The sequence below is a fragment of the Catharus ustulatus genome, chromosome 4 (assembly GCF_009819885.2).
Source record: "Catharus ustulatus isolate bCatUst1 chromosome 4, bCatUst1.pri.v2, whole genome shotgun sequence".
Classification (NCBI taxonomy): domain Eukaryota; kingdom Metazoa; phylum Chordata; class Aves; order Passeriformes; family Turdidae; genus Catharus; species Catharus ustulatus.
This window is the reverse complement of record NC_046224.1, coordinates 1,595,875-1,606,507: the sequence shown is the minus strand read 5'-3', so window position 1 is coordinate 1,606,507 and position 10,633 is coordinate 1,595,875. Positions and strand designations below refer to the sequence as shown.

Genomic DNA, 10,633 nt, shown 5'->3' with positions numbered 1-10,633 from the left:
TTTGGGGAGCTGAGATAAGCAGGATTGAGGTTTTCCCTCAGGAGAAGCAAAGCCTCATGTCTGCTTCCAGAAAAATGGGAATTTTCCCCCTCAGAAAATCCAGGAATCCCGTAGCACATCCAGGTTTCCCTCCTGGACCAGCCTCAGGAGCCGCCGAGGCCTCTCCTCCTCTGCCATGGAGCCCAGCCTGAGGGGAAAGAGGCAAAAAAATCAGGATTTGGGGGGCTGAGGTAAGCAGGAATGAGGTTTTCCTTCAGGAGAAGCAAAAACCAGTGTCTGCTTCCAGAAAAATGGGAATTTTTCCCTCAGGAAATCCATGAATCCCACAGCACATCCAGGACCAGCCTCAGGAGCTGCCGCGGCCTCTCTTGCTCTGCCATGGAGCCTGGCCTGAGGGGAAAGAGGCAAAAAAAATTGGGATTTGGGGGGCTGAGATAAGCAGGAATGAGATTCTCCCTCAGAAGAAGTAAAGCTCAGTGTCTGCTTCCAGAAAAATGGGAATTTTTCCCTCAGGAAATCCATTAATCCCATGGCACATCCTCCTGGACCAGCCTCAGGAGCCGCGGCAGCCTCGCCTGCTCTGCCATGGAGCCCGGCCTGAGGGGAAAGAGGCAAAAAAATTGGGATTTGCGGGGCTGAGGTAAACAGGAATGAGATTCTCCCTCAGAAGAAGCAAAGCTCAGTGTCTACTTCCAGAAAAATGGGAATTTTTCCCTCAGAAAATCCAGGAATCCCATGGCACATCCTCCTGGACCAGCCTCAGGAGCCGCCGAGGCCTCTCCTCCTCTGCCATGGAGCCCAGCCTGAGGGGAAAGAGGCAAAAAAATCGGGATTTGGGGGGCTGAGGTAAGCAGGAATGAGGTTTTCCTTCAGGAGAAGCAAAAACCAGTGTCTGCTTCCAGAAAAATGGGAATTTTTCCCTCAGGAAATCCATTAATCCCATGGCACATCCTCCTGGACCAGTTTCAGGAGCCGCTGCGGCCTCTCCTGCTCTGCCATGGAGCCCGGCCTGAGGGGAAAGAGGCAAAAAAAAAGGGATTTAGTGGGGGTGAGATAAGCAGGAATAATGTTTTCCCTGAGAAGAAGCAAAGTCTGGTGTCTGCTTCCAGAAAAATGGGAATTTTTTCCCTCAGGAAATCCATGAATCCCATGGCACATCCCCCTGGACCAGCCTCAGGAGCCACCGTGGCCTCTCCTGCTCCGCCATGGAGCCCGGCCTGAGGGGAAAGAGGCAAAAAAATCAGGATTTGGGGGGGCTGAGATAAGCAGGAATAACGTTTTTTCTTCAGGGGAAGCAAAGCCCAGGGTCTGCTTCCAGAATAATGGGAATTTTTCCCTCAGAAAATCCATTAATCCCATGGCACATCCTCCTGGACCAGCCTCAGGGCCACCGCGGCCTCTCCTACTCCACCATGGAGCACGGCCTGAGGGGAAAGAGGCAAAAAAAATTGGGATTTGGGGGCGTGAGGTAAGCAGGAATGAGATTCTCCCTCAGAAGAAGCAAAGCCCGGTGTCTGCTTGCAGAAAAATGGGAATTTTTCCCTCAGGATATCCATAAATCCCGTAACACATCCAGGATCAGCCTCAGAAACCATTGGTTTTTCCCTCAGAAGAAGCAGAGCCTAGTGTCTGCTTCCAGAAAAATGAGAATTTTTCCCTCAGAAAATCCATGAACTGGTCTCTTCCTCAGGATGAGCAGGAATTTCCTTCTCCCTTAGAATAGCAAAAAATTTCCCTTCAGAAAACTTCTCCTTCAGGAAAACCAGGAATCTTCCTCTCCCTCTGAAATTCGGGAAGCATCCACCCCTCAGTAAAAGCAGGAATTTTACTCAGAAATTCCACTTTTCTTGGGAAAATTAGGATCTGGTTTTTCACTCAGAAAAAACAGAAACTCCCTTTTCCCTCAGGAAAACAAGGAATTAGCTACTCCATCAGGCAAAAGAGAATTTTGCTTTTTCATATGGAAAACTAGAAATCGGTTTCAGAAATTGCTGTTTTCCCTCAGGAAAATTAGAAACCAGCCTCTCCCTCTGGTAACACAGAAATTCGCATTCTCCTGGGAAAACTCGAAAATTCCTGTTCTTCTTAGGAAAGCCAGAAACCAGCTGGAAATCCATAAATTTGCTTTTTCACTCAGGAAGACCTAAAATTCCCTTTTTCCTCAGGAAAATGAATAATTCCATTTTTCCTGCGGACAGCCAGACACCAACTCGTCCTCCAGGAAAAGCAGCAATTCCCTTTTCCCTCCCAAACGAACGGGAAATTCCCTTTTCCCTCAGGAAAAAACCAGAAATTCCCATTTAATTCAAAGCGAGAAGGGGGGATCCCGCCCACCCCAATATTCCCTCCCCACCTCATCCCAAACCGCGGGAAAAATTCCAGTTTTTCCAACCCACCCGCGCGCCGCCGAGCCCTCGTGACGTCACACGCCGTGCGCGTGACGTCATCACAAGCGCGCGGTAAACAAACCCCGCCCAACCCGGAAGTTGAACAACGCTGGGGACGACCCCGGCTTCTGATTGGTCGGCGGGAAGGGGGCGGGGCCAGCGGAGTGCGCGGGACCCCGAGCGCCCGGAACGGGTGAGTTTGGGGGGGAGGGCGCGACCATTTTTGGGGGACGCGGGGGGGGGTTGGGGAGGGATTTCCTTGGAAATAGGGTTTTTTTGGGAATGTGGAGGGTCTTGGGAATGAGGGAATTCTTGGAATTGAGGGATTTGCCTTGAGAGGAAACGTGGAAGTGGCGGGGGATTGATATCCAAGGGGGTTTTGGTGTTGTAGGGGGCCTTGGGAATGGGGGAGTCCTTTGGAATTTGGGGGAATTCCTGGAATTGAGGGGTTTGGGGATGAGGGGACCCTTGGAAAAAAGAGAGAATTTAGCATTGAAGGGGTTTTGGGGGGAGCTTGAGGAACTCGGACACTGAGGGGACCTTAGGAATGGGGGCGCCTTTGGCGTGAGGGTGCCCTTGGAAATGAGGGGGAATCCTTGGAATTGAGGGGTTTTGGGATGAGAGAGTTTTGGAATTTAGGGGAATCCTTGGAATTCAGGGGTTTGAGGATGAGGGGACCCTTGGAATTTGGGGAATCCTTGGAACTGAGGGATTGGGAGTGAGGGACCCTTGGAAATGAGGGGGAATCCTTGGAATTGAGGGGTTTGGGGATTGAGGGAGTTTTGGAATTTAGAAGAATCCTTGGAATTGAGGGTTTAGGGATGGGGGGACCCTTGGAATAATTTGAGGAATCCTTGGAATTGAGGGGTTTAGGGATGAGGGGACCTTGGAATTTGGGGGAATCCTTGGAATTGAATGGCTTGGGAATGAAGGGACCCTTGGAAATGAGGGGGAATTGTTGGAATTGAGGGGTTTGGGATTGAGAGGACCCTTGGAATAATTTGGAGGAAATCCTAGAAATTGAGTGGTTTGGGATGAGGGGACCCTTGGAATTTGGAGGAATCCTTGGAATTGAGGGGTTTGAGGATGAGGGAACCCTTGGAATTTGGGAGAATCCTTGGAATTGAGGGGTTTGGGAATGAAGGGATCCTTGGAAATGAGGGAGAATCATTGGAATTGAGGGGTTTGGGGATGAGGGAGTTTTGGAATTTGGGGGAATCCTTGGGATTGAGGGGTTTAGGGATGAAGGGACCCTTGGAATAATTTGGGGAACCCTTGGAATTGAGGGATTTGCAAAGGGATAATGCTGGTAAGTGAGCAGGGGGTGTTGAAAGAGTTAAAAATGGAATTCCTTGGGAATAATTTGGGGAATTTTCTGGGAATTCCATCCCAGCTCCTCCCAGGCAGCAATTCCTTCCCCATATCCAAAATAATCTGCACATCACCCCAAAAAACTCCTTGCTGAAACACTGAAAATCCAAAATCTCCAAAAATCTGGGTGGAAAACACAATTTTGTGCACGTGGATTCACTGCCATTTCTCCTTATTTCTTGGATTTAGAAGTTTTTTATTTTCTATCTCATTTTTCCAGATGAAAACTGAATTTTTTTTTTAATTTCCCAGGATGAGAGGCTCCAAGAGGAGGCACCTGACAGCCCCAGAGTGCCAAGCCCTGGCTCAGAGCCCCGAGGGTTTGTCCCCCCTGAGGCAGCCCCTGAGCCTGGCCCGAGGCAGAGGAGGGAGGAAGCAGAGCCTTCATCCCCCCCAGAGCCATCCCAGAGGTGATTTGGGAATTTTGGGATGGGCTGGGGACACCTGAGCCTGCTCTTACATGCTGGGATTTGGCTTTGCTCTTCCTGCTCCTCTCTGTGATTTTATTTTTATTTTTTTAGGTATTTATACAGATTTTATCTGAATTGCATTTTTATTTTATTTATTTGGGTTTGTTTTGTAGCAGACTTTAATTTCTGTTTTTTATTTTTTCTTTTGTTCTTTTTATGAATTATTTTTATTCCAAAATCTCAAATTTTGCTCTCAAATTCTTCTTCATTCCCTGATTTCCATGGAACTCATTCCCACTTTTCCCCTTTGTGCAGCACCAAAATCCCAAATTTTTCTTCATTCTCTGATTCCTATAGAACTCATTCCCATTTTTCCCTTTGTGAAATCCCAGGCTGAGCTGGGACAATCCCAAATTAATTTTCATTCCCCAGTTTCCATGGAACTCATTCCCACTTTTCCCTTTTCTGCACCCCCAGGCCAGCACCAAAATCCCAAATTTTTCTTCATTCCCTGATTTCATAGAATTTATTCCCATTTTTCCCCTTTGTTCAGCACCAGACTCAGCTGGGATGTGACTCCAAAATCCCAAATTCCCCAAATTCTTCCTCATTCCCCAATTTCCATGTAATTCATTCCCACTTTTCCCCTTTGTGCAGCACCAAAATCCCAAATTTTTCTTCATTCCCTGATTTCCATGGAACTCATTCCCACTTTTCCATTTTTTACAGCCCCAGTCTGAGCTGGGACAATCCCAAATTCTTTTTCATTCCCTGATTTCATGGAATTCATTCCCACTTTTCCCTTTTCTGCAACACCAGGGCACCACCAAAATCCCAAATTTTTCTTCATTCTCTGATTCCTATGGAACTCATTCCTGCTTTTCCCCTTTGTGCAGCCCCAGGCTGAGCTGGGACAATCCTAAATTCTGGAAATTCTTGTGCATTCCCTGATTTCCATGGAATTCATTCCCACTTTTCCCCTTTGTGCAGCACCAAAATCCCAAATTTTTCTTCATTCTCTGATTCCTATAGAACTCATTCCCATTTTTCCCTTTGTGAAATCCCAGGCTGAGCTGGGACAATCCCAAATTCCCCAAATTCTTTGTGATTCCCTGATTTCCATTGAATTCCTTCCCACTTTTCCCTTTTCTGCAACACCAGACTGGCACCAAAATCCCAAATTCATTTTCATTCCCTGATTTCCATAGAATTAATTCCCACTTTTCCCCTTTGTACAGCCCCAGGCCAGCAACAAAATCCCAAATTCATTTTCATTCCCTGATTTTCATGGAACTCATTCCCACTTTTCCCTTTTCTGCAGCACCAAAATCCCAAATTCTTCTTCATTCCCTGATTTCATACAATTTATTCCCATTTTTCCCCTTTGTGCAGCACCAGACTCAGCTGGGATGTGACTCCAAAATCCCAAATTCCCAAAATTCTTTTTCTTTCCTTGATTTTCATGGAATTCATTCCCACTTTTCCCTTTTCTGCAGCCCCAGGCTGGCACCAAAATCCCAAATTCATTCTCATTCCCTGATTTCCATGGAACTCATTCCCACTTTTCCATTTTGTACAGCCCCAGTCTGAGCTGGAACAATCCCAAATTAATTTTCAATCCCTGATTTCCCTTGAATTCCTTCCCACTTTTCCCTTTTCTGCAGCACCAGACTAGCACCAAAATCCCAAATTCCCCAAATTCTTCATTCCCTGATTTCATAGAATTCATTCCCACTTTTCCCCTTTGTGCAGCACCAGGCTGGCACCAAAATCCAAAATTCATTTTCATTCCCTGATTTTCATGGAACTCATTCCCACTTTTCCCTTTTCTGCAGCACCAAAATCCCAAATTCTTCTTCATTCCCTGATTTCATAGAATTTATTCCCATTTTTCCCCTTTGTGCAGCACCAGACTCAGCTGGGATGTGACTCCAAAATCCCAAATTCCCCAAATTCTTCCTCATTCCCCAATTTCCATGGAATTCATTCCCACTTTTCCCCTTTGTGCAGCACCAAAATCCCAAATTTTTCTTCATTCCCTGATTTCCATGGAACTCATTCCCACTTTTCCATTTTTTACAGCCCCAGTCTGAGCTGGGACAATCCCAAATTCATTTTCATTCCCTGATTTCATGGAATTCATTCCCACTTTTCCCTTTTGTGCAGCACCAGGCCAGCACCAAAAATTCATTTTCATTCCCTGATTTTCATAGAATTCATTTTCTTTTCCCCTCTGTGCATCTCCAGGCTGAGCTGGGACAATCCCAAATTAATTTTCATTCCCTGATTCCATGGAATTCATTCCCATTTCCCTTTGTGCACCCCCAGGCCAGCAGAGGAACATCCTGGATTTCTTCAGGATCTCCAAACCCCGCCAGCTGGAACCTGCAGGGATGCAGAACACCAAGGAGGAACCTCAGGATCTCATTTTCCCTGCATCTCCCCCTTCCTTCAGCAGCAATTCCTCACTTTTCCTGAACTCCCAACACTCTGTTCCATCTCCCAAGAAAAGAACTCTCCCAGCTCCAAGCTCAGAGCAGGATCTGGGGGAAGGAAATGAGGAGAAAATCCCCAAAATCAGTGGGATCAAACAGGAATGGGAAGAGCTGGAAGTGGAGCAGGATGTGGGGGAGAGAACTGAGCAGAAAATTCCCAAAATTAAAGGGATCAAACAGGAATGGGAAGAGCTGGAGGTGGAGCAGGATGTGGGGGAGAGAAATGAGGAGAAAATCCCCAAAATTAAAGGGATCAAACAGGAATGGGAAGAGCTGGAGGTGGAGCAGGATGTGGGGAAGGGAAATGAGCAGAAAATCCCCAAAATTAAAGGGATCAAACAGGAATGGGAAGAGCTGGAGGTGGAGCCTCTCCCAGATTCCCACTTTGGGCTCCTGGGCACAAGGAACTGGGAGGTTCCTCAGGGATCCATAAATGATCTTCCTGCTGAAATCCTCAGGAATATTTTTGCCTTCCTGCCAGTTCTGGATCTGTATCAGAACCTGAGCTTGGTGTGTCACTCCTGGAGGGAAATAATTCGGGATCCACAGGTGAGGAACCATGCTCTGCCTCTTCTCTGTTCTTTAAATCCCAGCATTCTGCCCAAAATCCTGAAATTTTTAGGTCTCCTGTCTTTTTTTTTGGTGTCCTGGACCAGAATTTTCTGCTCTATATCCAAAGTCCACATTGGAGCCATCCATGGAAAAAAAATCTAGGAGATTCCAGAAAATCCCCCATGATTCTTCCCACAATTTATGAATTTTTTTTTTGGTCTCCTGGACCAAAATTTGCTGCTCTGTATCCAGAATCCTATCCATGGAAAAAAATCTGGATGATTAAAAAAAAATCCACTATGATTCTTCTCAAAATCCAGGAATTTTTAGGTCTCCTGCCCTTTTTTTTTGTCTTCTTCAAAATTTGCTACCCTATATCCAAAATCCATATTTTAGCAATGTTCCTTTTCATCCATGGAATAAAAAAATCAAATCTGGATGATTGCAGAAAATAATCCTGGAATTTTTAGGTCTCCTGCCTTTTTTTTTTTTTGGTCTTCTGGATCAAAATTTGCTCTATATCCAAAATCCACATTGGAGCCATCCATGTGAAATAAATGTTCCTTCCCATCCATGGAAAAAAAATCAAATCTGGATGATTCCAGAAAATCCCCCATGATTTTTCCCAAAAACCAAGAATTTTTTGGTCTCCTGTCTTTTTTTTGTTTTTTTTTTTTTTTTTTTTTTGTCTTCTGAACTTCTCTCTTTTTTTCCCTCTCTCTCTTTTTTCCTCTTTTTTTCTTTTTTCCTTCCCTCTCTTCTCTCTTTTTCTTCCCTCTTTTCCCCCTCTCTCTTTTCTTTTTCTCTCCTCTTTCTCTTTTCTTTTTTTCCTTCTTTTTCTTTTCTTTTTTCTCTTTTTTTCTCTATTTTCTTTTTCTCTCTCTTTTCTCTTTTTTCTTTCTTTCTCTCTTTTCTTTCTCTCTTTTCTTTCTCTCTTTTCTTTCTCTCTTTTCTTTCTTCTCTTTTCTTTCTCCTCTTTTCTTTCTTCTCCTTTCTTCTCTTTTCTTTCTTCTCTTTTCTTTCTCTTTTCTTTCTCTTTTCTTTCTCTTTTCTTTCTCTTTTCTTTCTCTCTTTCTCTCTTTTCTTTCTCTCTTTTCTTTTATCTTCTTTTTCTCTCTTTTATTTTTCTCTTTTTCTCTCTTTTCTTTCTCTCTTTCTCTCTTTTCTTTCTCTTTTCTTTCTCTCTTTTTTCTGTCTTTTCTTTTTCTCTCTTTTCTTTTTCTCTCTTTTCTTTTTCTCTCTTTTCTTTCTCTTTTCTTTCTCTCTCTTTTCTTTCTCTCTTTTCTTTCTCTTTTCTTTCTCTCTTTTCTTTCTCTCTCTCTTCTTTCTCTCTTCTTTCTTCTTTCTCTCTCTTTTCTTTCTCTCTCTTTTCTTTCTCTCTCTTTTCTCTCTCTCTTTTTTCTCTCTCTCTTTTCTCTTTTCCCCTCTCTTTTCCCTCTTTCCTTCCACCTCCTCTTTGAACCCCACCCCTCTGCCACCCCCCTCCCTCCCTCTCCCCCCCTGTAACCCCATTTTACAATCCCAGGAGGTGAAATCCTCTTCTCTGTGCTTCCCCCTGCAGTTCATTCCTTGGAAAAAACTCTACCACAGCTACCTGAGGGGAGAGGAGGGGGCCCTGCAGAGGGTGCAGCAGCTCCTGCAGCAGTTCTGCATCAGCAGGGAGCAGCAGGAGTGTGTGCTGGGGCTGGTCAGGTGAGTCCAGCAGCACCTGGAGAATCCTCAGAATTTATTTCTTTGTGCTTTGTGGGTTTGTCTTCTAAACATGTGTAGAGAAACAGGGAGGGAAAAAGAGAAAAACACTAAAAAAAGGGATTAAACTTTATTTTTCTTACTCTGTTTGGACACAAGATGCTGGAATCAGGGAATTATTTAGGTTGGATTTTCTCTTTTTCTCTTGTTTTGGGCTCTGTGGGTTTGTCTTCTAAACATGTGCAGGAAAACAGGGAGGAAAAAGAGAAAAACACTAAAAAAAGGGATTAAACTTCCTTTTTCTTGTTCTGTTTGGACACAAGATGCTGGAATCAGGGAATTATTTAGGTTGGGAAAAGCCTCTAAGACATGGATTTCCTGCTCCACAGCTCCAAGCCTGGCTGGGGGAATATTTTTGGGATGGGTTGGAAAAGGTGTGCAGGACAGTGAGGAGGGAGAAGCTGTTTCAATGGGAAAAATCACTGGGAGGGCTCTAAAAATAGGTAAAAAAATTAAATTTAGGTGCTTTTCTTTCCTTATTTCCTTCCTTTCCTTAGGTTCTTTCTTTTCCTTGTTCTGTTTGGACACCAGAGCTGGAATCAGGGAATTATTTGGGTTGGGAAAAACCTCTAAGACATGGAGGGGGACTCCACCCCTGCCCTGTGCAGCTCTTCCAATGTCTCACAACCTTTTCCATGAAGAAATTTTCCCCAAAATCCAATCTAGAGCTGTTCCCTCTCCTCCTGTCCCTGGAACAAATCCCAAATCCCTCCAAGAATTCAGAATTCACCAGGTCCCCCCTGATCCCCCTTTTCTCCCTCCCCTTTCCCAGCTCCCTCAGCTTTTCCAGGTTCCCCAGCTCCACTCCCAAGCCCAAAGCTGATCCCCTGATTCCAAGGGATGTGCAGGCAGAGGATGAAATGTGGGAAGGTGGAAAAGGGCTGGAATTGTCCTGCCCTGCCTGATGTAGAGACCAGGATTCCATGATTTTATTGCCAGTTGATTTTTTTTGTGCAGCACCAAAATCCCAAATTGTTCTTCATTCCCTGATTCCATGGAACTCATTCCCACTTTTCCCCCTTATGTAGCCCCAGGCTGGCACCAAAATCCAAAATTCTTCCTCATTCCCTGATTTCCATGGAATTCATTCCCACTTTTCCTTTTGTGCAGCACCAGGCTGGCACCAAAATCCCAAATTATTCTTCATTCTCTGATTTTCGTGGAATTCATTCCCATTTTTCCCTTTTCTGCAGCACCAGACTGGCACCAAAATCCCAAATTCTTCATTTCCCATTTTCCATGGAATTAATTCCCACTTTTCCCTTTTCTGCAACACCAGGCTGGCACCAAAATCCAAAATTATTCTTCATTCCCCAATTTTCATGGAATTCCTTCTCACTTTTCCCCTTTGTACAGCCCCAGGCCAGCACCAAAATCCCAAATTCTTCTTCATTCCCTGATTTCCATGGAATTCCTTCCCACTTTCCCCCTTTGTGCAGCACCAGGCCGGCATCAAAATCCCAAATTCCCCAAATTCTTCCTCATTCCCCAATTTCCATGGAATTCATTCCCACTTTTTCCTTTTCTGCAGCCCCAGACTGGCACCAAAATCCCAAATTCCCCAAATTCTTCATTCCCTGATTCCATGGAATTAATTTCCACTTTTCCCCTTTGTGCAGCTCCAGGCTGGCACCAAAATCCCCAAATTAATTTTTATTCCCTGATTCCA

The 10,633-nt window shown here is 44.9% G+C and overlaps 1 protein-coding gene across 6 annotated transcripts in view; it reads left to right on the top strand.

The window, feature by feature from the left end:
- The first annotated feature begins 2,506 nt into the window (after positions 1–2,506).
- FBH1 (F-box DNA helicase 1) overlaps positions 2,507–10,633 on the top strand; it is a 50,192-nt gene continuing 42,065 nt past the window's right edge. For 2 of the 6 annotated variants that reach the window (XR_004417721.2, XM_033058143.2), the window contains exons 1-3: positions 3,716–4,168; positions 6,497–7,212; positions 8,777–8,907. Coding sequence is in view for 5 of the 6 variants with exons in the window: in XM_033058143.2 (XP_032914034.1) it covers positions 4,012–4,168; positions 6,497–7,212; positions 8,777–8,907 (1,004 nt within the window). In the remaining variant the exon portion in view is untranslated. The other 4 variants (XM_033058139.1, XM_033058140.1, XM_033058141.2 and 1 more) reach the window with 4 other exon arrangements.